This window comes from Pseudozyma hubeiensis, assembly GCF_000403515.1.
Source record: "Pseudozyma hubeiensis SY62 DNA, scaffold: PHS15, whole genome shotgun sequence".
Classification (NCBI taxonomy): Eukaryota; Fungi; Basidiomycota; class Ustilaginomycetes; order Ustilaginales; family Ustilaginaceae; genus Pseudozyma; species Pseudozyma hubeiensis.
The window spans coordinates 377,490-405,475 of record NW_012133797.1 but is presented as its reverse complement, the minus strand read 5'-3'; the positions used below and the strand labels follow the sequence as shown (position 1 = coordinate 405,475).

Genomic DNA, 27,986 nt, shown 5'->3' with positions numbered 1-27,986 from the left:
GCACGCCTCTTCTAAAAGCTTCCAATGGGAACGCCCATCCTCCCCCCTCCCAACTCGTCCTGACGAATCCTCGCGTTCTCCACCGCAATACTGTGGTACACCTTGGCCTTGACAGCCCGCTCCTTCTCCCTCTCCCACACCCTCCCGATCGTATCCGCCACCGCTCCACTCCCCATCCCCGGACTGTTGGTACAGATCCCCCTCTGAACATCATCACCGCTCATCGCGAGGTACACGTGTCTGCTTCCCGCCAACAGCTGCTTCTTCGCAGCCCGCTTGCCGCTCGGACTGACCACACTGCTCGCCGTCACACCGTCCCGCGAGCTCGTGTGGAGCGTCTCGACCTCGCTCGAGATGCGGATGACACCGTTGACCTCGAGCATGTCGAACACGCCGAGCAGTTCCGACGCTTCAAGCGGCGTGAAGAGCGTGTTTTCGGAGCGGAGGATGGCGTGGTAGGTGTGTTCGATGTCGACGATGCGCAGTGCGGATCCGGTGCTGGCGGAGGTGGGTGGGGAGGCGCTGGTGGCGCTGCCGAGGATGCTCAGCCCTTGCTCGGATCGTGCTTGCGCGATGAGGATGGAGAGCAGCACCAGTTTGGGCTGCACGCCGAGGTTGCGGATCTTGGAGAGGTTCGGGGAGCCGAGCACGGAGGTGAGCACTTTGAGGATTTGGGTGGGACCCACTTTGGGGGCGGTGGTGGGGGTGAGGTGGGTGAGCAGCTTGGCACGTACCGCTGCTGCGGTTTGCGGCTGCTCAACGTCGGTCGACTCGGCAGAAGCTCCCTCTGCTGATGCCGAAGCAGCTGCAGCAGCAGCAGCCTCATCCTTGACGCGCTTAGCTTCCACTTCCACCATCGCCTTCCTCCTCTGCTCTCCCTCCACCAATTCCACCGCCAAACGTGCTGCATCCAACGCCTTCCTCAGATCGCCCGTGGCACCCGCGATCTTCTTTGCAAGCAGCTCGACAGCCGTCGGCGTAAACAACGCGAGCGAGTCTTTCTCTCCAACACCCTCGCCGGAAGAGGCTGGCTCCTCTTCCTGATCGTCGTATCGAGCATACAGCCCAGACAACCTATCGCGAATGACAGAGACGATCTCGTTCGCCTCGAACGGTCGAAAATGCAGCAGCGCAGGAGAAGCGCCCTTGCTAGCCAGCAGCGGGACGAAGCGTTCGGTGAGGTCGAGCGAGTTGGCGATGCCGATGAGGCTGCACGCGGAGCCGCCGCGTGCACCTGCACCGGGGGATTGGTTCGAGTTGGCGGTCCACGAGAAGATCTTGTAGAGAATGTTTTGATGGGCACGGCTCTGAAGGAGGTGGTCCATCTCGTCGAGGACGATGAGGATGCGCTGGTTTCCGTCGCGGATCAGGGTGGAGAGAGCCTGTTCGGCGAAGGCGTCAGACTGACCTTCGGCGGCGTTGGAGCCGAGCGCCTGGAGCACTTTGCCAAAGATGAGGCGCGGGTGCGACAAGGTCATGCAGTTGACAAAAGCGACGCGAGGGAGGCTCGGCGAGGATGACGTGCAAGGTGTCGACTCGGAGAGACTGTTGAGCACCGAACGGACGAGCGCCGTCTTTCCGGTACCCGGCAGACCGCAGACGTAGAGGCAGGCAGCTTCAGCATCGCCATCGAGCTCCACATTGAGGCTCGCTGCCCGCTGCTCTGCGTCGGCAAAGAGGCCAAAGTTGTGCTGCAAGAAGAGCTGGATGGCGGTACGCTCCGACTCGCGACCGACGACCTTGACGTGATGTCCGCCGAGCTTCGAGACAGCAGCGTTGGTGATGGTGAGACCTGCCTCAGTCTCTGCTGGGTCGACACCTGCAGCGTAGCGAAGTAGTGCCCTCGCGTGTGCATAGACGCTCGAGTACTTTTGTTGGTTTGCCGATTCGAGCAGCGCGTGGTTGACAGGAGAAGGCACGTCGCAGTCGGAAGAGCTGGAGGAGGTGGGTGCGGAGGAACTCTCGGCGATGCTGTGCGTGTCAAAGAGGGAGCTCTGTGCCGACTCTTGGGATGAGAGGGGAAAGTAGGATCCGGATTCCTCGTCTGGGATGGAGCGGGAAGTGTTCGGGCTGTTGAAGTGATGCAACGACGAGCTTCGCCTGTTGACAGGGGTCTCTAGACGCAAACGAGAAAGCGGACTGGCAGGGAGACATGCGTCGTCGGTGTCAAAGTCGACGTCGTTGCGGGATCGCTTTCTCGCCGAGGTGGATAGCGCCAAGGGTCGACGATTGGGCGTGCTGGGTGAAGAGCTGAGGAGCGCGTGGTCTGATGTGGAACGTGCCATGCGTCTTGAAGGCGTCCTCGACATGTTGAGAGCTGCGGTCGGGTATACAGAAGGCGATGTAATCGGCAAAAAGGAGGATCGGTGAATAAGGATGACAGGACGAGGTGCAGGGTATGGAAGCCGAGAATAGCAAAGACGATGTATGCGACGATTCGAGAGGGAGCGAGCGAGAGCGGAAACGAGCAGATGCAGAACGAGCGATGCAATGGAGAACAAGCCAGAAGTGTCGAGGTGAGAGAGTGAGAAGCAAGAGAGAAGATAGGATCATGATCAGCCGTCTGCTACATCTCTTCTGAAACTTGACGTGTGCCTGAGTGTCGCCTGGAATTTCCTTGGCTGGTCAGATGCAGGTGTGCGAAATTCTAGCTGTAGACGCGCAGCAGTCGTGCATTGCTTCCAACGCGTAAATGGGCGCGTCGTGGGCAGCAGCAGGGAGAGCCACAGAGTCCAATTGGGCTGGCTGCGAGACAGAAATTCGCAGCACTTGAATTCTGCACTTTGCCAAAGTCACACTTTGCAAGCCAAAAAAGCGCGGCAGCAGAACAGCAGAGGAGCAGCCACATCTTCGGAAAAATCGTGACTGTGGAGAGTGGAGTTGAACACCGACTGCTGCACCAGATCGATCGTAGAAGATGACAGAGCTGCTGATGCTGCTTCTGCCGCCACGCTTGTCCTTTGGCATAGGCATGGTCGACTTTGCTCCTGGGACGGGAACACTCGACAAAACATGCCGCAACACGTCTGATGGATCGTGATCCCTTCTGCAAGTCGGGAACGAAAGAGGAACTTACCTGGGGAGGTTGTGGAAAGGTCGGATGTGGTGGAGCTGCGGCTGAGGCGACGAGGTGACGAGAAGGTATGTCGCTCCATGAGACTGTTCGTGCGGGTTGCGCTGCTGGTACGGCGAATCGCATCTTCGTGCTGTGCATCACGAGCCTCGGTCTCGAGCACATCTTGCGAGGCGCACCGAAAGGGAGCGACGTTTTCTTTATTGCTGTCGTCGGGTCGATCGGCGGTCAAAGGGAATGCAGAGCATCCTCCGAGTCTGCCCGAGCGGCGCTGATCGTCGTTCTCGTCGTCGGAAGACTCTCTGAAATCGGAACTGCCGAGGATGGAGCGTCGAGATGAGGTGGAAGAGCGCGACGAGAAATGGCTGCTTCCTCTTCGTACATAGCGCGACCTTGATGATGTCGATGCTGCGGGCGCTGAAGTGGTCGAGCTTGAGGAGGAGCCCTTGCAGGAGGATTGCTGGACATTGAGTTGGGCGAAAGTACCGGCTACGAGAGCACGGGTTGCTCCGCCAGCTTGTACGCTGGGGGACGAGCTGGCCTTGGCCTGCAACTTGAGAGCCACGATATCATCGCTGGCTGCACCCTTCTTTGCACTGGGCGCAGATTGTCGGCGAGAACCCACCTGCAAGCGTGCTGAAAGCGCTCTGGTAAGTGGCATCTTGAGTAGGTCAGGCCTCGTCGATCGCTGCGGAGAGATGCTGAGATCCTGATCGTGCCCTTGGCTAGCTGCTGCCCCCGAGACGCTTGGACGGCGATGAGACTATACGGCTCGCTCTTTAATGACGTCTAGCCGACTGCAGGAGACGGTCGAGCGGAAGTGTACGTCAAAGAAGAAGGTGTGTGAAGGTCTGCTGAAGTGAGATGATGTGAAGGCGTGTGACAAGGGGTCAGCTAGCTGGGACCATACTCGAGTGACCTTGCCGCTGGAATCTTCTCACACACATTATTGCGCTGCGTCGCTCGTGCACAGCAAGAGGCAAAAGCTGTCTCGCACTCTCAAGGGTCCAAAGCTCCCCTGGTGGGTAACTTGTCGTCCACTTTCCTCTGCCGTCTGTGTGCCTCAGACTCGCTTTCGGTCGCGGGCGGTTCGTGGCGAGCGCTCGAGCTTTTCGCGTAAATGGACAACGCCATCCCAGCTCACGCGTCAACCGCACGAAAAGTAGATTCGCCTGTCATTCGGGAGAGTGGGCGTCCAGCTGAGGCGCAGAGGCTCGGTCACCTCTTTGCTCATTTGGCAGCGCGCGGCGTAGAAGGATCCGCCCACTTGAGCGCAGCAGACTCTATCTCGAACCGGTTTCGAACGAGGACAGTTGTGGCTCGAAGGACAGTTCAAAGGGACAAGACAATGATTTGATGCTTCTGAGTGGGGCTTTTGGGCTCAAATGGCACATCCTCCTTGGCTCTGTCCTTCGTTCGCAGGGCCTCATCGACCGACAAACAAAGTTAGCCTAGTGTACACGGTGAAAAGCGCCGCTCTGTGCGACCACTTCAATGCCTTGCGAGCTTATTGACCTTCTTTGGCTCTGAAACTCGACTTGGCGCAAAGGACCGAATCAGGCTTCAGCCTCGAGGGAAGTTGCATTCCGAAGCAACTAAGACCTCGACCTCGACCTCGAACCGGATGCTGTGATTCGAAATGTACCCGAGCCTGTCCAGAGTAAATTTGGGCCATCACGCTCGTTTGTCTGTCTGCTCGCCTTTGTGTGGTGGATGGATGCCTCGGGGAGAGCAAAAAAGGGTCTTTTCCGAAAATATCAGGCGCGTGTCTCACCGGAATCGCTTTCTCTCTTGTGCTCTTTCGGCCGCCAAGCACCGCACCAGAGCGCAAAAAAGGAATTCCGATAGAGAATTCGTCGGGGGCCTTGAACTTATCGCACAAGAGGCCGTGCCCACCGGAATCTGTCATCGGCTTTGTTCTCGACATCGGTTTCCTTCATCATCTGCATCGTCTCGCTCTTCTGTGTTTGCCTCTGCATACTCAGATCCGTGCATCGTGCGAGCTCGTTCTCGGTACAAAGAGCAGCACACAAGGTTCACGCAGCCGGACTCGCCCATTTCTCCTAACAAGCTTCGCCAACGCACGCAAGTGGAGGTCCCTTTGACCACCTCGCTGCGCAACATACGGGTTGCCTTCCGTCCTCACACGGAAGCAAGCATCCCTTCACCACTTGCACACCCGCTGCGCACTCGACACGCATTTCGAAGCCAGCAGAAGCCGATCCGCTTTCATTCGCAGCGCACAGTCTTTCCTGCGTAGAACGGCATCGCGTAACCTCGGCGGTCGAAGCCTCAACGATCTGCACACACCGATACAGGAGCTGGACATACTTCTGCACGTACATCGACACACACAGCCGCCGGTGCTTCAGAACAGCCATCTGACAGGTCGAAGATGAGCTACAGTCCGCTCCTCGGCGCCGATCGGCGAGCTGGCGAGCCCAGCTCCGGCATCGCATCTTCGGCCTCGATCCGCGACACGCTCTCAGGCGCGCTCAACTCCACAAAAGCCTATCTCCAGCCATTCGCTCCCGGCTCTCCCTACCTCGGCTCCAGCCCCATCAACGGTCACAGCGAGCCGAGTCGCCTGCTTTCCGATGTCGCCCCTCAACTCATGACCACCCGCATGATGGCGGCGGTCACCAACTCCAACACCGCCCTCGGCCTCACTCCCGATGGCCAACGCCGAGCGCGGCTGCTGCTCACTCCTGGCTTCTCCATCACCAGTCCCGCCAGATCTCTCGTTCGTATCGGCGGCTCGCTCATCCAATCTGGTATCGGCCGAGGGCCGATGAATGGCATCACCTCCAATGAGCTGTTTGTGCTCGAAGAGAGCGATCGCATCCTCGCAACGGCAGCACAGGACCTCGACATTACTGCTAATGGAGATGCACAGTCCGGCTCCCGAGGTGCCATCGAAGCTTCCAAGTCGAAAGGCTCTGATCCCTCCGTCTCGCTTCTAAGGGGCTTCCAAGCCACAATACCCAGCTCCACCGAGGGGCGGTCACGCCGCAGACGCGTCCGTGCTGTCGCCAGCGGATTCGAGGATGGGCCTGAAGGTCCTACCAAGCTTGGCCTTAAGGCGATGGGCGACAAGGCGCGCGGTCTCATGGTGGAAGGTGTCGAAACCGAGCCTGTCTCGGCCTTCCAGGCGCGCGAGCAGCGTCATGCACGCAGGAATCAGGCGAGCCGCATCATCTCCAGAGGTAAGGACGGCAATCGAACTCAAGCCATCGAACTCGAAGAGCTTGAAAGGCAGCTGCGGGAAATCGAGCGCGAGCAGGACGACGTGGGTGTGCGGCGCTCGCTCATCGATTCAGAGATGGCTGCTGTCGATGCAAAGATCAAGGTGCTCGAAAAGATCAAGGCTGGTCTTCACAAGAAGCTTCTGGGTCTACGCGAGGAGGAGCTCGAGCTCAACGACGAGCACGAGGGAGTCGGAGAGCTCTTGGCCGTCCAAAAGCACCTGCGCGCTATGCCTGGTGGACCCGCTGCTGCGGCTAACGCGGCGGCGTCGGGAGCGACGACCAGCCAGAGCAGCAGTCGTCGACGCAAGGGACCTCTGTTCATGCCATCCGAACACGACGAGCTGCCATCTGGTGTCGCCTTCATGACGCTCGCCGATCACTCGGCTCCCATCACTTCACTGGACTTCACCGAGCCGTACGGAACTTTGGTTTCAGCATCGCTCGACGAGACGGTGCGCGTGTGGGATCTGGCTTCGGGTGATGAGGTGGGCAGGTTGCGCGGACACACCGGCACGGTCAAGTGCCTGCAGGTCGAGGACGAGGTGTGCATCACCGGTGGCTCTGACCACTCGATCCGCATCTGGGACTTGACCAAGGTGGAGAACTTCGAGGCGAGGCGCACCATGACGGCTTCGGGAGAGCTTCAACCACGCCGAAGGTCGCCCGACCTCAACCGCAGTCCCCAGTTCACCGGAGACGAAAGCATGGATAGCATCAAGATCCGCGATGGCGACACGACTCTTGGAGAGGACGACGATGAGGATGTGCGCGACGAGTTTGATCCGTGCGTCAAGAACCTCGAGGGCCACAGCAAGTCGGTCACGGCACTCTACTTTGACGACAATTGTTTGGTCACCGGTGCTTCGGACAAGACGTTGCGTCAGTGGGATCTCAACACGGGCCAATGCGTGCTCACCATGGACATTCTATGGGCCATCTCGAATCCGACGTCGTCGCAGGCCATCTCGCAGTCCGAGTTCGGCTTCCCCGAGTCACCGTCACGCAAGGCATCGTCCTCGTCGATTCTGGGGCCAACTCGACCCGACCTGACTTCGCGCGATTCGTTCTCGGTGCTCAACAACCTCTCTGGCGCCTTTGCGTACCCAACTCCACCCTACGCGGATGGCAGCTGGGAGATGTACCAAGACTTTGTGGGCGGAGTGCAGTTCTGGGGCTATGCGCTGGCCAGTGGTTCCGGAGACGGCGGTGTGCGCATGTGGGATATGCGAACGGGTCAAGCGCACCGCACCTTGCTCGGCCACACGGCACCCGTGACGTGTCTGCAGTTCGACGAGCATCACATCATCTCGGGCAGCTTGGACAAGTCGATGCGCATCTGGGATCTGCGCATGGGCAGCATCTCGGACACGGTCAGGTACGATCACCCCGTCACGGCGTTGCAGTTCGACTCGCGAAAGATCCTCGCCGCGACAGGCGAGAATGGTGTCAAGATCTTCAACCGTACCACGCTACAGCACGGATCGTTGACGCTCAACGGACACACTTCGCCGGTGGAGAGGCTGAGGTACATGGACAGATATGCCGTTTCGGGTGGAAAAGATAGCGTTGTCAAGATCTGGGCGTTGTAAGAGTGTTGCCTCTCATCATGCTCATGGTTTCGCTTGCAATCCCACGGCACGTAGCTCGTAACATGGTTGCAATGCTGCACTTCTTTTGTACTGCCAAACGTCGAAACTTTCTCCTAGAAGCAAGGCAGAGCCGCAGAGCCACAAGAGCTCACCACGATCTCACATTTTCGAGTAAAAGCCGAACATAGGGGAATTTGGAAACGCCCCTTTTGCAAGATGCACCGATCTGTCATCCCGAAGCGAAATTGCAGCAGCGGTGAATTAGTTACGAGTTTCGACGGATTCCGTGCATGCGAGCGCGTGTTGTGAGGATGAGAGCGACAGCAGAAACGCGCTCCTCTGAAGTGGTTGAATTTTATAATAGAAAAAATATTAAATACTTTCAGCCAGCTCGGCGTTGCAGAGTTGGCTAGCAGGACGAGACTCTGAGAGAGAAACAAGCGAAACACCGCCCGATTTTTGGAAAACCGCGCCGTGCTGTGTGATGTTGAATTTGTCGGAAGCTACGGCCATGGAGAAACATTGACGATCGAGAAATACACACAGCAGAGAGAGAGAGAGAGCGGTGCACAGGGTGCAGTTATTTCGTGGACTTGCTGCTTTGCGATCATCTCCATCATCATCATCATCTTCCTCCTCACACTCTTTCGCTCTCTGCGACTCGCATCGATACAAACGATTACGAGCGCGACGAAGAACTCGACCACGACACGGCTATTTCTTCGCTCGGCTCCAGCAGCGTACAAGCTCGGACTTACACGACTGGTGCGTGTTTTTTCCTTGGTTGCATCGCCACTGCATTTGTTTTGGGAACAGCAACAACGCAGCATCGTTCACGAAAACAAAGTCATCTCCTCATTCGACTCGATCAGCAACACCACACAGTCATTTCCGAGGTCGACAAAGCGTCTCTAAGCACGTTCTAAGCTAAGCACGCAAAGATGGGCTTCTCGTTCGGCTCCTACTCATCGATTTGCGATGAGATCTCCATGGTAGTCTGCCCGCTCCTGGGCAGCTCCGGTCTCGGTCTCGAACCCATCTGCTACTCGCGCAATGTCGAGATCAACAAGACCATCATCTTTCAACCCGCCACGTGCTTCATCCACATCGCAGCTCTCGTCATGACCGCCATCATGGTCTACCACATTCGCTCCAAGTACACCGCCGTAGGTCGCAAGGAGATCGTGCTCTTCTTCTACCTCTACGCGCTTTCGGAGATCCTGGTCATCTTTTTGGATTCGGCCATCGTTCCGACGTATTCGGCGGCGTACCTGTACTTGACAGGCGTGTACGTCGGATTGAAGACGGCCATCTTTTGGTGTCTGTTGATCAACGGCTTTGTTGGATTCCAGTTTGCGGAGGATGGAACGCCAAAGAGTCTCTGGTTCTTGAGGTTGAGTTCGGTGGTGTTGTTCGCGGTCGGGATTTTCGTCAGTCTCGCTACGTTTAAGGGTTTCGCGGGAATGTCGCCGACCAAGCAGACCGGGCTGTGGATCGTCGAGTTGATCTTCCCCCTGGCCTGCGTCATCATCTATACAGTTTCCCAGGTGCTTCTGGTCCTCAGGACGTTGGACGACAGATGGCCGCTGGGTGACATCACTTTCGGCCTCTTCTTCTTCGCCGCGGGACTCATCCTGATGTACGGTTTCGGAGAGGAAGTCTGCCGTGCCGTGAAGCACTACATCGACGGAACGTTCTTCGGTACGCTGTGCATGTTGCTGGCGGTCATGATGGTGTACAAGTACTGGGATAGCATTACCAAGGAGGATCTCGAGTTCAGTGTAGGAAGCAAGCAGAGCGTGTGGGAGGTCAAGGATCCGTTGATTGGCGGAGGCGGCAGCTCGGAGGGTGGAGAGGGCGAGTGGGGGAGGGGCAGCAGCCCGAGCAGGTTTGGTATGCACCAGGGGGGTGCGCCGCAGGTGGGCAAGAGCGGCATGGGGTATCCGCCCGTTGGGAACTACTCGCACTGAAGGACGGGGGCGGAGGAAGTCGCTGCGATCGTAACACTCGGTGATGAGCGTGAGTGGGCGAGTAGTTGGCCTTCACCTCCTTTTGTTTTATCTTTTTGTCTTTTGTTTCGGTGATGATCATTGCAATCATGGACACTGTTTTCTAATCAATCGCTGGTTTGGGTCGACACTGTCTTGAAATAGATTGAATGAGCAACATGGCGTCCTACGCCTACAGCGGTTTCAAGCAAGTCGATGATGACCCTTTGCCCTCGCGCTTCCGCCATCGATCTTTGCGCTGCGCGTTCCGAACTGCATCGCTCTCTTCTTCAGCTCGCACGCCCCTACCAACCCCAACTCTTTCGCCACGTCCCGCAGTAACCGCTTATCTCCACCTGCGCCTTCCGTTCCGAGCTTTACTAGGTTCACCTTGTGCTCCACGGGAATCGAGGTCAGGAACTCGATCACGGTTCGATCCAAGAATGGATATCTGCATTCTTTTCCGTGGGAGGAAAGGATTCGATCATCCCGTCCCAGGTTGCGGGTAGGTAGACGATCGAGGTCCATCTGAAGTTCTCTGACCAACGATTGCAGAGAAGAGTTGTAGGCTTGACGATGACGCGAGTATCCGGCGAGGAGTTCGTCCGCTCCGAGACCGGAAATCAGTACTTTGGCGGGTGAAGTGTACGCGGTATCGGAGGTGGAGAGGAGATGTCCGCGGGAACGAGAGGCGAAGAAGAGCGCGGATGCGATGCTCAAATCCATCACCGAGGAAGCGGGGGACATGAGCGATGAGATGCGCGGTTTGTGAGAGGTATATTCGGAGTAGGGGATGTTGATGCAGACGAAGTTCCAGCGACGGTGGGGAGAGAGGGTTAAGAGCTCGGTGTAGGAGGAGATGCCGGTGAGACGGTCCGGAACCGCGTAGATGTCGGTGGTGTGGACGTCGTCGGTCTGATCATCTTCAACAACGGTAGCGGGCCCCTTCTGATCGGCTTCAGCACTGTCGATGTCGATGTCCCGGGTTTGCGCTGCAGGCTTCCTCCCCTTCTGTGCAGCTTTCAGCTTCGAGCGTATCCTCTTCTCGCTCTCCAACTTGGCAGCTTCGATCGCCCTGACATTCTCGAACCCGACGTTGAGCAGATCGATCGGCTGATCCTTGGGCACATGACGATCCGCCAACAGAGCCAGAGTAGTGCAATCGAGTCCACCTGAAAACAAGATCGCCACGTGCGCTTCGTCGGCCGGCTGGTCCGTGTCGATGTTGGTGACGCGCCTCCGTACGCTTTCGGAGAGCACGGCGAGAAAGTCTTGTCGGATCTGCTCTGGTGATCTGGGAGGGTCGTATTGTTGCTGGTCGGCTGGTTGGAGTTCTCGCAGCAAGAGAGGAGAATTGAAGCGTGAAGTGAGCCGGGGAAGAGGATGCGGTGAGGTGGGCGTGTGAAGGAGGTCGATGTGCCACAGCGAGGAGCAGTCGATCTCCGTCAGGGTTGCACCGGACCGTGAGTCTTCCGGGTCGAGGCCGTGTGGCGATTCTCCTCCAGCGACGGAAACGATGGCGAGAGTCGAGTGTTGAGGCAGTCTCTGCAACAGTAACGATCGCCTTCCCAGCGGATCACGTCCGAAATACAGCTTGGACTCACGACGGTCGAGCAAGACAAATGCGTAGGGACCTTCGATTTCCGACAAAGCGGCGTTGAGAGCTGATCCAGTCGAGCTCGGACTCTTATCGTGATCTTTCTGTTGGTCGAGGAGCTGTTGAATGCGATCGAGCGAGATGATGCCATCGTTCTCTCCCGAGACGAGTCGTACGCGAGAGGAGGTTGCGTGACTCGATGCGTTGCTGTCCCAGTCGAAGATCTGACCGTTCCATGCCAAGAGCAGCTGCCCATCGGAGCTCGTAAGTGGCTGCTGGGTGATGCCGTCACCACGTAGGCTGAGGACGCTCGAGGTGAGAGACAGCGTCCATGCTGTGATGGTTGCGCTACTCGAAGCGGCGGTGGAGGAAGGAGCCCGGAATTCGTGCTGCACTGAACTCGAGCAGTCAGGACCTCTGTCGCGAATGTTGTCGAGGACCGACGGCCAGTATCCTTCCAATGGCGTCGCTACATCTTGACCTCGTTCACCCACTGCCACTGCGGGCGAGATGAGGACGCCGATACCGCACATTGATGCTGGGTGCACGGCGATTAGAGTGAGAGGCAGCGGCATGCATGTAGAAGTGCTTTCTTCTTGATCCGCCAAAAAAAGCAGCTCGGCAGCTAAAACGCTCAAATGGCCGGCATTCTGGCCTTTTTTGAAGGTTCTGTTAAGACGGCGAACAGAATGCTGCACCGACAATCCCACGCTGATCTCGGCAGGGCCGCGCTGAAAGCAGAGTTAAGGGTCTTTTGCCGCGCCTGCAGTTGAGCGCTGTCCGCGTTGGCCTGTGTGCCGATCTCTTGCCGCCGCTCCAGCAAGCTCAGGGTTGGACATTTGGCGTGCAGGCCACCTTGACCGTTTTGACCCAGGCCGCTGTGTGCACGCGGTTTCTTCCTCTGCCTGTCACTTGTCACGACCACCTTGCAGCTCTCGACCAACATTCCTTCCAGCGCCACATTGCCACACTCGGCCTGACCGATCATTCGTCGATTACTCTCGAATCCTTCTTGCTCCGCTGGACGGATCACACTTGCTACGACTCAGCCTCCTTCACGACTTGACACTTCTCAAAGCAACTAGGTGACCTCGTCCTCAAATCACGCGCCATCCTCATCAAAACATCTCCCAACCTTGGCGAGCAGAACATCAACCATGGCCAAGAAAGGCGGCAAAGCGGCCGCCGTAACTGCTGCTTCCAAAAGGACATCAAAAACAGCCAAGCCAGAGCCAGAGCCTGCTCCTATTCCCGCACAATCTTCGCTCGCCGATGAGCTCGCCGCTGCCGCCAACGACGCTACTACACACGATGGCTACGAATCGAGCACTCATACGGACAACGACGACTTTGAAGACGCCGCCGACGGCTCCCATGCTGACGAAATGACGCCTTCGTCCAGCATTGCAACTACCATCGATGCATCTCTCCAGCAGCAGTCTGATCCTAAGGCAAACCAGGACGCGTCAAATGAGCACACAGCAGATCAGTCCCCGGCAAGAAGACCTTCTCTACTTGCCCACGAATCCGAAGCACTCGTGCATACACCGAAACCCACCGATACTGTCTTTTCTGACCTACCTACGTCTTCAGAGAGTATCGTTGCCGATGGTGGTGCCCGCACGAGCATCGCCGCGAGCTCTTCTACCGCCACGTTTGTCGCACCGGAACCGACAGCTGAGGACCATCAAGATACTCCGCTCAGCTCAGCCGAGATCAGGGAAAGCCGATCCGCATCCGACTCGCTCATCCTCGATGAAGAGAGCGCAAAGGCTACGTTGCCCGACCACGTCGAAAAGGTACCGCCCTCGGTTGGCGCTACATCACTGCTCGAACCGGACGAGACCATCTCGAATCCTTTCGCCTCCGCAGACGATTCTGCTTCTCAACCCATTCGATATTCGCAATCAGCTACAGGCGATGCGTCCTCGACATCTGCGAATCCACCACCCGACACACCAAGCATGAACTCGAATCACTTTTCCACCATCAGTCTCGGCAGCACCTTGGCTTCTGGTTCCAGTGCCGTGGAGGATGACGCCGTGTGGGCGGCAACTGAACGACGCGATTCACGGCGAGACACCATCACCACCAACGGCGCCCGCAGCAGCCTTGCCGCCGAAGCAGCACGTTCCAACGGCAGCAGCGACGACTCCCGTTCCAACTACGACTTTTTGCTCGCCCGACTCAACACGCAGAACAAGAGGCTCAGCGGCGATCCCCAGCAGATGCGCGCCAGCATCGACGGAGCCGTCAAGCTGCGCGAGAACTTCGAAAAGCTGCGCGATCAGGGTCAGCGACACTCGCGCACAGACTCGCAGAACAGGTCGGTGGCCGAACAGAATTCTTCCAGCCACGACTCGAAGGAGTCGGGATCGTCGCTCATGTCGCCCTCTGTCCACTCGTCTGCACCTGCCAACAACGGCGGCGAAAGCAGTGCGTCTGCAGCTGCGCGCGAATCGCTCCTCTCCACCAGCGCCGATACAGCCTACACGGGACCACCAGCCGACGACCTCGCCGAATCCGATATCGACTGGGAGTTTTGGGGCGAAGTCATGTCCAACTACCAGTCTGTTGCTCGCAACCACCCACGTCAGCTTTCTCGAGCCATCCAGGCGGGTATCCCGCCCGCTCTGCGTGGCATGATGTGGCAGCTCATGAGCAGCAGCAAGGACGAAGAGATGGAGATCATCTATGCCTACTACCTCAAGCAGACTTCGCCGCACGAGAAGGCGATTCGACGCGATCTCAACCGAACCTTCCCCGAGCAAGACTATTTCCAGGACGGAAAGGGAATTGGACAGGAGAACCTGTTCAACGTCATCAAGGCCTACTCGCTGTACGATCCGGAAGTAGGGTATTGCCAGGGGATGCAGTTTGTCGTTGGACCGTTGTTGCTCAACATGCCGGACGAGGAGGCGTTCAGCACCTTTGTCCGCTTGATGAAGTCGTACGATTTGAGGGGTCATTTTACGCCGAATATGCCGGCATTGCAGCTGCGCTTGTTCCAGTTCGATCGGTTGCTCGAGGACTTTTTGCCGTTGTTGCATCGACATTTGGTAAGACAGGGGGTGAAATCGAGCATGTACGCGAGCCAGTGGTTCATGACGCTGTTCAGCTATAGGTTTCCGTTGGAGTTCGTGTATAGGGTATTGGATAGTGTATTTGCGGAAGGGGTGGAGGCGTTGTTCAGGTTTGCGGTGAGTTTGATGAAGAGGAATGAGGAGGTGATGTTGGGGATGGGATTTGATGAGGTGGTGAAGTATCTCAAGGGGGAGTTGTTTGAATGTTATCGACGGGAAGTGGATGGAGATACGACGGTGGATGGTGGTGAACGTGGGTATCATACGAATGCGTTTGTTAGGGATGCATTCGAAGTGCGCATCACACCGTTTCAACTCGACACCTATGCGGGGGAATTCGACACCCAAGTCCGAGCAGCCAACGCCCACCGTAGAGAAGTCGAAGCCCTCCGTCTCGTCAACCGCAACCTCTCCGCCCGAGTCAAAGCACTAGAATCCCAGCTCACAAGCCTCAACGCAGAACACGTCGATATGGTCAAAGACGTCGTCATGGCAAAAATCGCAAAGGAAGAAATGGCCGAGGAACTGGTCAAATACAAGATGATGTACGCCGAAGCCGTGCTAGCTGCGGATCAGGAGAGTGGGAACAATAGGAGTAGCGCAAAAGGTATCGCTCTACAGAGGCAGAGACAGGTCGAAGAGAGGTCCAGAGACAGCGGTAGCAGCGGCACCGGTATCTAGTGCAAGATCAACGGAAGCAATCAACACTTCTTCAACCTGACCAACCTTTCGAGACTGTGTGAGAGGTTGAGCTGAGCAAACGAGACTGAGCCGCACCTAACCTCACGCAGTGACTGGTTCGCGCCACACTCGATCTCAGACAGTATGGAAAGCAACACCACTTTCCTCAAACCGTGACACACAAAGCAGATGCGATGCGAAACCAAAACCAGTAACAATTCACCTCAAACAACAGAACAAAACGAAAACGAGAACGACAACAAGATACATATTAGAGGCGTAGCAATACATGAACCACCTACTCGAAATCTTCGTCCTCCGAGTCGTCCATCTTGTAGCTCATCTTGCCAGACGCGCTTCGTGAGCGACCCGAAGCTCGAGCAGGCGCAGAAGCTGCACCAGGGCTATCGATGCTGAACGAGTCTTCGGTGTCTGAGGCGAGGGCGGCAGGTGCCTTCTTGCGTCCCAGACCGGCAGCAACCTTCTTGCCAGCAGCAGGTTTGGCGGCGGGCGCTGCCTTCTTGCTCTTGGGCGCCGCGATCGTCTCGTCCTCCGAGTCGGACAAGCTGAACGACTTGCGCACCTCCTCCGACTTGGTCGACGATGCTGCTGCTGCTTTCTTGGGAGCAGCGGCCTTTTTGGCGGCAGCAGGCTTAGCGCTCGCGCTCTTCTTTGTGAAAAGAGGAGCCAACTTCTTCTTGTCGTCGTCGTCATCATCATTCTCGTCGTCATCGATCTCGACAGTCTGCGGAGTAGCAGCTCGCGAAGCGGTAGCCGACCTCGAACCAGCGCCGTTGGCCTTGGATTTCTTGGTAGCGGTGGTGGTTCCGATCAGTCGTGCCAGATCGTCGTCGTCCATCGCATCAGCAGCAGCGCGCTTCTTGGCCGGACTAACCCGTGCAGCAGGGACAGCCGCTTTCTTCTTGGCAGCGGCGGTCGACGGCTTAAAGTCGTCCTCGGAATCGTCCCCGTCGACATCGTCCATACCATCATCTTCCTCTTCGCCGTCCGAGTTGATGGGCTTCTTGAGCACACGTCGAGCTGCAGCGCCGCTCTTGGCAGACGACTTCTTGGCGGGCTGCTTGCCCTTCTTGACCTTGGTGACGACATCCTTGAGTCGGCGATCGTCCTCAGCCAGCATCTCCTCCCACAGCTCCAGGAACTTGCCCAGGTCCTCGTCCCACAGGTTCTGAGGCGAACGGCCGATGAGGATCTTGAGCTCTTCCTCCTTGAAATCCCGCTCCTTCAACAGCTTGTCCACCTTCTCCTTGGTCAAGTTGTAGATGGCCATGTTGAGCAAGTAGTCAAAGTCCGAGTCGGCCGAGATGTCTTCCTCGTCGATCGCCTCGTCGTCCTCGGGCTCGGCAGCAATCGATGCTTTGCCCTGCTTGGGGAACGGGCGGAAGTCCTTCTGGCGCAACTCGGCCACAATGTCGGCACGCTTGCGGTTCGAGACGACGAGCTGACGCGTGATGATCATCTGCACGAATCGGGCCTGGTTCGAGAGCTTATCGTACATCAGCTTGAGCTGGTCCACCAGGTGCTCCTTTCGCTTCTGGTAGTACGAGAGACGCAAGAGATAAAACTCTTCCAGGATCTCTTCCGCAGACGTGTACTTCTTGATCTTGCCGTCCTGGTCGAAGAGGACCATGTTGGTGGTAGAAATTTGGCACGAAAGTTTGAAGAAGGTATCGACACCCTTCTCGGCGATCTCGGCTTGGCCCTTGGCTGTCAGCTCGACGATGAAGTTGACCGTCGACTCGGTGTGGTACTCTTTGTAATCCTTGATCGTGGCTGGAACTTTGTCCGAGGACACGATGCGCTCCTCGAGCGACTCCTTGTAATTGGAAGTCCAGCTGCGGATAGGCAGCTCGGTGATCTCGTAGGTCTTTTCGTCGATTTGCGTGACCCGACCGCTGATCTTGAAACGACCAGGACCGAATTCTTCCACATCGCCGGTGAAGCCGCGGAACCAGGGCTTCATGGGGACGACGTCTTCACCGGCCATGCGTCTGCGCAAGTTGGCGACGATCTCGTGCGGGTTGTAGTTGGGCACCGAAGTGGACCATCCCGTACCGATACCTTCGGCACCGTTCATGAGCACCTGCGGTACCACAGGGATGTACCAGTGAGGCTCCACCTTTTGACCGTCGTCCTCGAGGTACTCGAGGAGCGCATCGTCGGCTTGAGGGAACAGGGCGCGTGCGATCTTGGGCAGGGCTGTGAAAATGTAACGTCCTGAGGCGGCATCTTTACCTCCGAGCAATCGCGTACCGAATTGGCCCCTTGGCTCGAGCAAGTTGACGTTGTTGCTACCGACAAAGTTCTGGGCGAGACCGACAATGGTCATGCTGAGCGCTGCTTCACCGTGGTGGTAAGCTGCCTGACCCAAGACATTACCAACGAGCGTGTTTACCTTCAACTCGGAGTTGCTCTTGCGGTCGAACATGACGTACATGACTTTTCGCTGACCAGGCTTGAGACCGTCGACAACCGAAGGGATGGATCGGAGGTTGTCCGCCATCGAGAAGAGGATGAGCTCCTTGTTGATAAAGTCGGCATACGGGATCTTGTCCGTGTTGTGGTCAAGGTAGGTGCCGGGACGGAACTGACGGAGCCACTCCTTTCGATCGTCGGCCTTCTTCTTGTTGAAGGCGAGGTCGATGAGCTCGCGATCGCCATCTCGAGTGACATCGAACGCCAGCTTGTGCTTCTCGAGGGCTCGGAAGTACCTCTTGGCGTCCTGCGACTCGGATGTACCGAGACCCTTGTAGTACTTGATATGCCAGCCCTTGCCGCCATTGTGCGCATCTCTCCAGGTCTCGTATTCGGGAATGGTGAAGAACGACAGATCCTGCTTGCCCTTTCTGCACCTGACAATGGGCGTGATGAACTCGACGAGGAAGCCGGGAATCTTGAGCAGCGACGGGTAGAAATGGTCGAGGAAGTTGATGATGAGACCCTTGATGTGCGAGCCATCGTGATCCTGATCGGTCATGATCATGATACTGCCGTAGCGCAAGCTGTTGACGTCGAGATACTGCTTGCCGTGCTGAAGACCGAGGATCTCCTTGATGGCCTTGATTTCGGCGTTCTTCATGATCTGATCGTGCGAGGCTTCTCGTACGTTGAGGAGCTTACCACGGAGCGGGAAAACACCGTAGTTGTCTCGTCCGACCTCGACGATACCAGCCACAGCGAGCGACTTGGCCGAATCACCTTCGGTGAGAATGAGCGTACAGTCTTTGGCCTTCCTGCCACCGGCGTTGTTGGCATCTTCAAGCTTGGGGATGTTGGTGATCCTGGTGCGTTTGTGACCGTCGGTCTTCTTGAGCGCCTGGTCCTGCTTGAAGCGAGCAAAGCTAACAATATTGTCGACGACGCCCGACTTGATGACCTTCCTGGCGAACTCGTCAGTGAGCGTCCACTTGCTGCCAAAAGCGCTCTGCTTGAGCGTCAGCGTTTCCTTGGTCTGACCGTCAAAGGTGGGGTTGACGATCTGGCAGTTGACGAACACCCAGAGCTGCTGTCGAACCTGGTTTGGCATCACCTTGCCCGTCTTTTTGTCCTTCTTGACATGCTCAATGAGGCGCGTGATGACCTGATCGGCGACGTGGTCGACATGCTTACCACCCTTGATGGTCGCGATGTTGTTGACGAACGACACCTGACGGAACTCGCCATCCGAGACGGCAAAGGCGACCTCCCAGTTGCGACCTTTGTCGACGGTCGACTCGTAGATGATGGCAGGCTTGGGAGCAGCGCCTGCGGGCAAATCGCCAGAGGCCCCCTCGCCCTCTTCGGCGTTGTCGGTCTTGCCGCCAAGCTCGTTGATGGCCGATACGTACATCTCGACATACTGCTTGAAGTTCTTGATCTTGAGAAGCTCGCCGTTGAGCGTGACCTTGATGCCCTTGACGGTGCCGGCCATGTCGTAGACGCGCTTAAGCATGAGAGCTTCCATGTGGTCGTCGATGGCCTCCATGCCAAAGAGGGCCAGGTCGGGTTTGAAGGTGATCGAGGTGTACTCGTCGGCCTTGCTGTGCTTGGTGATCTTGGGCTTGCCCTTGTCGTGCATGTTCTTGGTGAAGGTCTGCTTGTACTTGCACTGGTTTTTGGAGTCAGCGGTCTCGACTGTGAACTCGGTGGAGTAGATATTAGCGAGCTTGGCACCGTAACCGTTACGACCACCGGTGACCTTGGCCTCGTTATCGTCGTAGTTGGACGAGGTGAGGAGGTGGCCAAAAATGAGCTCGGGGATGTAGACCTTTTCCTTTTCGTGCATCTCGACAGGGATACCGTGACCGTTGTTCCACACCATGATGGAGCCCTCTTCGCGGTTGATCTCGACCTTGAGATGGGTCATGTTCGGGTCGCGCGCCTTGTTGTCGGCGGCGTTAACGAGGATCTCGTCGAAGATCTTGTAGAAACCGGGCACGAATGTGGTCTCGCGGTACACCATTTGCTTTTTGGTCTTGTCAAACACCCAGAGTTTTTCTGTATGCTTTTCGACACTGCCGATGTAGGTGTCGGGACGTTTCAGAATATGTTCGAGCTGCGACAGCTTCTGGTAGGTCTCGGAAGCGCTTTTGCTGTTTCCAGATTTGGCGGGAGCAGGAGGCTGGAACGAGACGTCGGCCTCGCTGTCCATCATGCTGACGTCGTGATCGCTGTCAGCGCCGTTGCTGTTGCGTTTGGCGAGGGGCTGCTTCTTTGGCTTGGCGGCAGCGCCGTTGGCTTTGGAGGCACCTGCCTTGGCACCCGCCGCAGCTTTTGGCTTAGCCGCTGCTTTTGCTTTGGAAGCAGCAGCCTTGTTTGCGGGGAGAGTGAAGCCCTCGGACCCATCGGACATGTAGTCTGACTCGGACATGTTGGCAGCGGACGTTGAGAATGAGCGGTTTGAGAGATGGCTTGGCGAAAAGCGAGAGATCGGTGGTGTTACACTTGGACCGGAGACGGCGAACGGGTATAAAGAGTGCGACTGGAGCCAAGGTTGTCGGAAGAGTGGCCTTATGAGGCTGGATGCAAGATCAAAATTTCGCGATATCGGCTGAGCCTGACGAAGCAGCGAGGCGGCACCAGGCAGCCAGGTGTGGGGAGGAATGGTGGTGGTTGGGGCCACCGTCGAGGATCGTTGACCGCTGTCTGTGATGAACAAGCAGCCTGCAAAAGGAGGACACAAAGAGGAGGAGTAGGGGTTCTTGAGGATGATGTCGATAGACGATGGAAGACGGGACGCGAGATGCAACTGGCAGAGTTGACGGTCAAGGATGTGGGCGCCGCCAGCCAAAAATCCTTCGAGTGCGGGTCTGTGTTGGATTCGGAGTGAGACGCGCGGACGGAAAGAAACACAGGCAGCTGAGCAGGAGCGGGAGAGCAACACTTTTTTTTTTTTGGTCAGAGAGCACCCTCTTCTGCAGGCAAGCTCGAGCTGCATACTGAGCGCAAAACAGAGAGACGCGTCTGCCGCCCAGCTAACTTAGCGACTTCCGCTACACTGTATCCCTTGTGTGACATCGCACTCGGAGCAGTCTGAAGTCTGCGGTCAAGCTGTGTGAGCGAACATCGTCTGTTCGAGCTACATTTTTCGAACGCCCTCGGTAAGAGACACTGCTCAGCGTGTGTCACTGATCTAATCACCTATGGCTGGGTTTGGCGGTCACATGTCGTCCCACAGAGCTGAGAAGGAGGCAACGGAACTGCAGGACTGTAACGGAAGGGCCACAGCTCAGCCAAAGCTTATTCTGTCCGTCACAGGTGTGTGAGAAGGTGAGCTTCTGAACGCAGATTGACGATTGACGCCCAAGGTGATGTACGGAAGCCAAGCAACAGCGATTTCGCAGGTGGCCAAACGCGTCTGCACGTGATTTCTGTGAATATGTTACATTCCCTCTAATCTCATACCGAAATTTATGCTTCGGGACATAGACTGGGGAGCAGCGCAATGTATGTCTGCCGTTCCCGTCATCGTTTCATGGAGCAGTAGCCGACTTGCTGGGCGGCGTGCGAGGGCGAAGCAGAGGTGTGCGACGGAACATGCCCTTGAGCGGTTCCAGTACGGTCCTCGAGAACGGCCCTGCCAGCGCGATCGAGGCGCCGATGCGTAGAGGAAGCAACGCCTTGACAATGATGTACGCAGCTACCATGTTGGCGAACGAGCCTGCCAAATGGCTCTGTTTGCCCAGATCACCAGCGGCATCGATCGTCTTGACGTCCTGCTTTTCGAATCCAAGATACCCTTTCTTGCGGCAGTATCGCTCGAATCGCTCCTCTTTGATGCGTGCCCATGTCCTGAACCGAGCCGCATGCGATTCTTTGCTCGCATCTTCGGCGTCTCCGAGAAGCCAGTTCAAGACCGCTGTGCCAACGCCGAGTGCTCCAAAGATGTAAAACATGATCGCCAGCGGCACAATCGCAGTGAGCTCGTGCAAGACAAGGAACGACGCCACCATTGTCGGCGCATCCGTGCCGTTCTTCTTAGCGATCGAGCGAACCCGCGCCAGCGCTCTCTTGAGTCGTGGCTGCGAGCTAGAGTCCAGCTTGCCCGTGTATAGCCACGTCACATTCGGGTCCTTGTCTCCCGCAAGCCAAAAGGGTTTGAGCGTGTCAGGCAGCACAAGCTTACCCTTCTCCACACCGTGATTCTCGAGGATGGCCACGATCAGCCGTGGTATCGCAGCTGCAGTAGCATTGAGCGTGTGCACTGTCGGATGACGCATATCGCCGCTCTCCGGTGATGGCGGCGTAGCTGACTTGAGCTTGATCCCGAGCCGCAATGCTTGGTACGACGTGCAGTTGGAGGCCGACGAGACCTCGCCCCATGACCCTCGCCCGGGCATCCACACCTCGATGTCGTACTTGCGATACGCGCTGGCGCCGAGCTCCTCCGTGGGCATATCCAGCACACGATATGGCAGACCAAGCCCTCCGATAATCTCCTCTTGGATACCGCGCAGCTCTTCGAGCATGGCGTTGCTCGCTTCAAGCTGGCCATCCGTGGCGACGAACATCTCGATTTTGCTGAACTGGTGGACGCGGTACAGTCCACGTGTATCGGCGCCACGAGCACCGGCCTCGGCACGGAATGCATGTCCCAACGCAGCCAACTTGATGGGCAGCTCCGCTCTCTGTATCAATGATACGTCCTCGTCCGCCAAGGAGCCACGTTTGCCTTGCTTTCTGGTACCATCTATCGTCCGAGCTGCCAGCAGTCCGGCAAGGGGAATTTCTGCCGTGGCTGCCAAGCAGAGGTCAGCGTCGCTGGGCATTTGCGCCTTGCCGTTGCTCTTGCCCTTGGCTGCCTCAAGAAAGTAGGTCTGCTTTGCTTTTTCGTCCCTAGGTCGGAACCCGCATCGATCGGCCAGGTCGGCGCGAACCACGTCCGGGGGTGAAACGGCGAGGAACCCCTTGCGGACCACGATCGACATTGCGTATTGCGACAAGGCGTGTTCGAGCAGGCTGATGCTCCCAAGGAGGTATGGCCACGAGCTGCCTGTTGCGAGCAGGCCCGATACAATGTCCACCTCGGCACTGGCGGCTGTGGCTGCTAGCGAGAGGTGCTCGCGCTTCGGATCCGGCTTCGGACCTTCGGGAAAGTGCTTTGCCTGCATGACAGACTTGTTCCAAGGCTCCTTCATCACGTCGAACTCGGCTGGAAGAATGTCGAGCGGATCTTGGACGGACACCAGCACTGCATTCTCTTCCGACCCGACTGGAACGTCTGGATGACAGCCGTTGGGCCACGACAGACGGATATTCTGGCTTCTGGTGCGGATCTCTTCTTGCTGCTTGAGCACTTTTTCGAGTTCCTGCTTGATGGCTTTAGATCGCTTTTTGAGCTCTGCAACCTTGTCCTCCTTTTCTTCTTGCGGTTTGAGTTCAGCGTCCTTGCTCGTCACCTCTTCCGTCGACGAAGTGGCGTTCGAGGTCTTGTCCACTTCTGCATCCGAGTCCTTTGCCTTTCCTTTGCTCGCAGCCTTGAAGTGCTTATCCAGTTCCGCCGTCAGCTCCTTTTGCTCCTTTTGCAGCTCGGTCTGCTTTCCATTGAGCGTGTACACGTTCGAGCGCGCCTCCCTCAGCCATTTGAGGTCGGCTTCATCGTAAGGCATCCTTCGCAGTTGCATGTCGCGCTTCGCCTCGTCGATGAACGCGTTGCTGACACCTCTCCCTGGAACCGCCGGCGCGAGCTTTCGCGGCTTCTGTGACGTGAAAGAGCCCGAGGGCGTCTCTCCTCTGGATCGAGATTCTGTGCGCTGAGATGGAGCTGGACGAGACCTAGGAGCGCTCTGGTTGACAGCGAGCGTGACTCTTGATGTGGAAGCATGTCGAAAGCTTCCCTGCTGGCCTTCGACGGCAAAGCGAAGGTGACCCTGACAGAGGCCAGATCGCGTCAAAGCTCGCCATGCTGGGCGCACACGACCCTGCATAGGCATCTCTGTGTCCGAGGATCCGCTGCTCGCTGATATGAAGTTGAGGGCGTAGGCAGCTAAGTTGCAAATGCTAGATGCGATCCAGGGTGCATGGCAAAACGAGCCATTCCACCATGTGCCACTTTGTGGAGGCTTCCAGCTCGAGCTTGCGCTTGAGCTTTTCTTCCAACTTTTTTGTGGACATTTTGACAGACAAAGGGAAATTCCACTCGTGCGGCAAATCGTCTTCGGCTTACGTTCTGTGCGCGAAGCTGTGAGGCTTCAGCTCAGCTCAGCACAAGCCAATGGCTGTCGCAGGACCATTCATCCATCGCCTTGCTCTTCTCAGTCGCTTTCTACCTTAGTTCTCATACCTATTCCACATTCTCATCCGACAACGCTCACGACATGTCGAACTTGGCGGCTCGATTTGCCGTCCCATTTGGCCTCGGCCTCATGGCTCTCCAGGCTTCCCTCTACGACGTTCCAGGAGGCTACCGTGCCGTCATGTTCGACCGATTCCAAGGTGTCAAGGACCTTGCTACCGGCGAAGGCACACACGTTCTCGTGCCATGGCTGCAGAAAGCCATCCTCTACGACGTCCGCATCAAGCCACGCAACATCTCGACCACCACCGGCTCCAAGGATCTGCAGATGGTCTCGTTGACGCTGCGAGTGCTCAGCCGACCCGACATCCAGCACCTCTCCAAGATCTACCAGAACCTCGGTATCGACTACGACGAGCGAGTTCTGCCTTCCATCGGAAACGAAGTGCTCAAGGCTACGGTTGCGCAATTTGACGCTGCCGAGCTCATCACCCAGCGAGAAGTCGTCTCGGCCCGTATCCGCGAGGACCTGTTGAAGCGCGCCAGGGAGTTCAACATTGTTCTCGAGGATGTGTCCATCACCCACATGACGTTCGGTCAGGATTTCACAAAGGCGGTCGAGCAGAAGCAGATCGCACAGCAGGATGCAGAGCGTGCCAAGTTCATCGTCGAAAAGGCCGAGCAGGAGCGACAGGCTTCCGTCATCCGTGCGGAGGGTGAAGCCGAGGCGGCACAGACCATCTCGAAGGCGTTGGAGAGGGCCGGTGACGGTCTGTTGACCATTCGAAGGATCGAGGCGTCCAAGGATATCGCTTCGACGCTGAGCAACGCCAAGAACGTCACTTACCTTCCACGCGGCCAGGGCATGCTTCTCAACATGCAGACGTAAACTTCGGTCTCTGCTCAGCAGTGTTGCGTCTTTCACCTTTTCTATACTTGTAGTTCTATTTATTGTGAAGAGCTTTTGCCTTTCCCTCGTCATGAGTCAATCACAACACCACATCTCACGCACACTTTCTCGTCGACTGTCCAGTTCAATCTCTGGTTCCGCCAGTGTCCTTGAGAATACGATGGAATCTACAAATGCAAGAGGCCCTCTAAGCGGTAGGCGCAGCGTTCCAAACGCCATCGCCGTGGAGTCTCTCTTCCGGGATCGTGATGCCTGCCAGGGCAGCGAGGACGCTTTTTCCCGTCCATCGTTCCAGTGTCTCGCACTCCTGCGGGGTGATGAAGGCCGAGGTGTTTCTGTTGGCAAAGATCATCTGGACGGCACCTGTTCTGATTTTGCCCTTGTGGGGTGGTGGTTGAGCGTTGGCTTCAGCTAGATCGATGGCGTCGTTTGCAGCGGCGGCGAGGTGGTTGAGGACGAAGGTTTCCATCTCGAGGGTTGCTACGCCGGGACGACGTTGACGGATGACGTCGATGAGGTTGGAGTTGGCATCGATGAAGGCGGGGTCGATACGTCCTTGGCTGCCGTAGAAGCTGTCGGCGGATGCGTTGACTGTGTCTCCGACTGCTTGGACGGATGACCCGTCGAACAGATTGGATGAAGGAGAAGGTTTTGATGAATCGAGCGCTGCGAGCAGTGCATCGTGGACCTCGGAATCCGCATCGAGCGGTTTGGTGATGAGGTAGGGCTCCAGCGCCCCTGAGCTGCGCTCTTCCGCTGTGGTGGAGTGGTGGAAGTAGTCGTAGTTGCGGGAGATGCCGAAGCTGGCTTTCGGAACGACCACGGTTCCAATTCCGTATTCGGGTTGCATGCTTCCACACGATCCCAGCCGGACAATGATCATCTCTCCTTCCACTACAGCTCGACACTCTCGAACGAAAAAATCGACAACAGAGAAGCCCATGCCGATGGCAACGACAGACACGGGAACTCCATTGTAGGTGCCTGTGAGGGTGAGAAAGTTTCGCTGCGAGTTGAAGGAGAACAGCGGAGCTCCACCGTCGAAGGAGGCGGCGATGCGGTGGGCTCGGACTTGATCGCCGACGGTGATGATACGGTTGGCGACTTGACCGGCTTTCGTTGCTACGTGATAGGTTCGTCCTTGAGCATCTTGCTATTCGAGAGAGAAGACGATCACCAAAGTCAGAATGGGGATATTGTCTCAGTCTAAGGAAGAAACGGGCGCAAATGAACTTACGGGAAAGTTGGCGTTGCTGAGAACGTCCTTCATCTTGAACCGATTTGACTCGGAGCGCAATCTGCTCTAACGTTGACCTCCGTGAGGTGGGACTTCTTGTGGGCGGATACGTAGATGAAGGCGTGGGTGAAAGGAGGTGTGGGGATGTCGGCGGTCGAGTCCGGGGGAATAGAGTGCCTTGCTCTTGGGCGGCCCGAACGCAGATAAAGCAGGACCACCTTCAACGCGGATAACAGAGCCTTCCGAAGATCCGACGTTGCGGAGTTGGCCGTCCGACAAGCACAGTATCGAGATAATCGAGAAAAGCGCGTTGCGATGGAATCGGGTGCTCCACACGCTATTTTTAGGCCGCTGAGTGGTGCTGCATGATGATGAATATGCGCAACAGGCACGTTCGAGACTCTCTTTTCTGAGTTCTCCGCATTCGCAGACGCCGCGGTGATGAGTGACGGATTTACTGAAAGCTTCGTACCCAAGAATGCTCCTCCTTCTTTCACGGCAACCATCCAATTTGTCGATCTATCTTCACTCGGACACCACTTCGGCGGCGCCCTAAGATCCTCGCAACGATGGTCGACCCCGTCTCGTACGTCAAGATGTTCTTCCGCAGCGTATTCTCCGTCTTCAGTCCATCCACCACCACGGTCTGGCAGAACAACATCGCCTACTCGATCACGCTCCACAACCCGCGCGTCCTGCTCTACCGCGGTCCCGAAACCTACGTCACCTTCTCCATCTACGCGCAGGCCTACTCTGCCGATGCCCGTAAGCAGCTCGAATCGCTCTCCTCGAGCCAGCTCAGCGACGTTGTCAAGGCGACGAACGTTCAACTTGTCCAAAAGGGATGGATCGCTGGTGTCGTCGGATGGAATGCGGCTGGGGCGCTGGGTGTGGCGACGAAGAAGGGGTGGGATGTGACGCCGGCGGGCAGGGCGAGTTGGAAGGACACGCAAGCGGAGGCGAGTGGGCTGTCGATCAAGCAGCAGGAGGATGAGGATTGGGGTGAGAAGCCTCAACACCGATCGTCGCACCAAACCGTCACGAACGGTCAAGAGGAATACGAGATGCAGACTCTCAACAAGACTCCCGATGAGCCTCTCAGAGAAACCCGACACATCGCGCTCAAGCGCAAGGAAAAGATCGACAAGCAGATCCGCTCCCAATCGTCCACCATCGACACCGTCGACACCTCCTCCGACTCCTCCACCCGCGTTCTCGGAACCTACAAGTGTCGCATCCCCGTCGAAACCGGCGATGGATACTTCCGACTCTGGATCACCTTCCCTTCGCCCGTCACCCGCTCCTCGATCGGAATCGGCAGCCCTACCTTCCGACTCTTCTCCTTCTCCCTCACCTCTGCTTCCCCGCGCGGTGCCGCTCTCCTCCCCATCCCCGTCATCGCACCCGAACTCCTCCTCCGCTCCGTATCCATCGCCCTCACCACTATCATGTACGGTCTCTTCCCCGTCGCCGCCATCGTCGACAAGATCCTCCCGAGGTGGATGTCCAGAAGATTCATCAACTGGATCTACAACCGGGTCGGGGCGAAGAACAAGACGGATCAGCTCAAGGAAAAGTACCAGGTGGACAGGAAGGTGGAACAGGCAAAGGAGCAGGTCAAGAAGGTTCCGTTTGCAAGCGCGGGCATCAGGACAGATTGGGATCTGGAGAGGGATGCGAAGAGGGGACGCGGTGGTTGGGCGTACCATTGGTGAAAGGGATGTCATGGTGATCAGTGACATGCACGCTCATGGGACGGTGGATGGCGTGTATGTCAACCTGTATTCATCTATGGCACGAAGATTGTTTGTATGATGACATTCCTGAGAGTGGTCCCGGTGATTTT

The 27,986-nt window shown here is 57.0% G+C and overlaps 12 protein-coding genes across 12 annotated transcripts; 6 read left to right on the top strand and 6 right to left on the bottom strand.

Annotated features, from left to right (window-relative positions):
• Positions 1-11: 11 nt before the first annotated feature.
• Positions 12-2,285, bottom strand: PHSY_001373 (hypothetical protein; the record flags this gene model as incomplete). Its single annotated transcript, XM_012332005.1, has 1 exon — positions 12-2,285. One exon carries the CDS (start codon positions 2,283-2,285, stop codon positions 12-14), a length of 2,274 nt encoding a protein of 757 aa, XP_012187395.1.
• A 340-nt stretch (positions 2,286-2,625) lies between these two features.
• Positions 2,626-3,734, bottom strand: PHSY_001372 (hypothetical protein; the record flags this gene model as incomplete). The annotated part of the gene is made up of 2 exons (XM_012332004.1): positions 2,626-2,987; positions 3,077-3,734. The coding sequence occupies 2 exons, from the start codon at positions 3,732-3,734 to the stop codon at positions 2,626-2,628; spliced, it is 1,020 nt and encodes a 339-aa protein (XP_012187394.1).
• Positions 3,735-4,790: 1,056 nt separating this feature from the next.
• Positions 4,791-5,333, top strand: PHSY_001371 (inositol oxygenase; the record flags this gene model as incomplete). Its single annotated transcript, XM_012332003.1, has 1 exon — positions 4,791-5,333. One exon carries the CDS (start codon positions 4,791-4,793, stop codon positions 5,331-5,333), a length of 543 nt encoding a protein of 180 aa, XP_012187393.1.
• A 135-nt stretch (positions 5,334-5,468) lies between these two features.
• PHSY_001370 (hypothetical protein) lies at positions 5,469-7,910 on the top strand (the record flags this gene model as incomplete). The annotated part of the gene is made up of 1 exon (XM_012332002.1): positions 5,469-7,910. The coding sequence occupies one exon, from the start codon at positions 5,469-5,471 to the stop codon at positions 7,908-7,910; it is 2,442 nt and encodes an 813-aa protein (XP_012187392.1).
• Positions 7,911-8,899: 989 nt separating this feature from the next.
• Positions 8,900-9,880, top strand: PHSY_001369 (chitin synthase export chaperone; the record flags this gene model as incomplete). Its single annotated transcript, XM_012332001.1, has 1 exon — positions 8,900-9,880. The coding sequence occupies one exon, from the start codon at positions 8,900-8,902 to the stop codon at positions 9,878-9,880; it is 981 nt and encodes a 326-aa protein (XP_012187391.1).
• Positions 9,881-10,102: 222 nt separating this feature from the next.
• PHSY_001368 (asparagine synthetase) lies at positions 10,103-12,028 on the bottom strand (the record flags this gene model as incomplete). Its single annotated transcript, XM_012332000.1, has 1 exon — positions 10,103-12,028. One exon carries the CDS (start codon positions 12,026-12,028, stop codon positions 10,103-10,105), a length of 1,926 nt encoding a protein of 641 aa, XP_012187390.1.
• A 624-nt stretch (positions 12,029-12,652) lies between these two features.
• Positions 12,653-15,259, top strand: PHSY_001367 (hypothetical protein; the record flags this gene model as incomplete). The annotated part of the gene is made up of 1 exon (XM_012331999.1): positions 12,653-15,259. The coding sequence occupies one exon, from the start codon at positions 12,653-12,655 to the stop codon at positions 15,257-15,259; it is 2,607 nt and encodes an 868-aa protein (XP_012187389.1).
• A 298-nt stretch (positions 15,260-15,557) lies between these two features.
• On the bottom strand, positions 15,558-20,129 carry PHSY_001366 (DNA topoisomerase II; the record flags this gene model as incomplete). The annotated part of the gene is made up of 1 exon (XM_012331998.1): positions 15,558-20,129. The coding sequence occupies one exon, from the start codon at positions 20,127-20,129 to the stop codon at positions 15,558-15,560; it is 4,572 nt and encodes a 1,523-aa protein (XP_012187388.1).
• A 1,102-nt stretch (positions 20,130-21,231) lies between these two features.
• PHSY_001365 (hypothetical protein) lies at positions 21,232-23,685 on the bottom strand (the record flags this gene model as incomplete). Its single annotated transcript, XM_012331997.1, has 1 exon — positions 21,232-23,685. One exon carries the CDS (start codon positions 23,683-23,685, stop codon positions 21,232-21,234), a length of 2,454 nt encoding a protein of 817 aa, XP_012187387.1.
• Positions 23,686-24,075: 390 nt separating this feature from the next.
• On the top strand, positions 24,076-24,882 carry PHSY_001364 (prohibitin-like protein; the record flags this gene model as incomplete). Its single annotated transcript, XM_012331996.1, has 1 exon — positions 24,076-24,882. One exon carries the CDS (start codon positions 24,076-24,078, stop codon positions 24,880-24,882), a length of 807 nt encoding a protein of 268 aa, XP_012187386.1.
• A 208-nt stretch (positions 24,883-25,090) lies between these two features.
• PHSY_001363 (uridine phosphorylase) lies at positions 25,091-26,173 on the bottom strand (the record flags this gene model as incomplete). The annotated part of the gene is made up of 2 exons (XM_012331995.1): positions 25,091-26,056; positions 26,141-26,173. 2 exons carry the CDS (start codon positions 26,171-26,173, stop codon positions 25,091-25,093), a joined length of 999 nt encoding a protein of 332 aa, XP_012187385.1.
• Positions 26,174-26,709: 536 nt separating this feature from the next.
• Positions 26,710-27,855, top strand: PHSY_001362 (hypothetical protein; the record flags this gene model as incomplete). Its single annotated transcript, XM_012331994.1, has 1 exon — positions 26,710-27,855. The coding sequence occupies one exon, from the start codon at positions 26,710-26,712 to the stop codon at positions 27,853-27,855; it is 1,146 nt and encodes a 381-aa protein (XP_012187384.1).
• Positions 27,856-27,986: the final 131 nt, after the last annotated feature.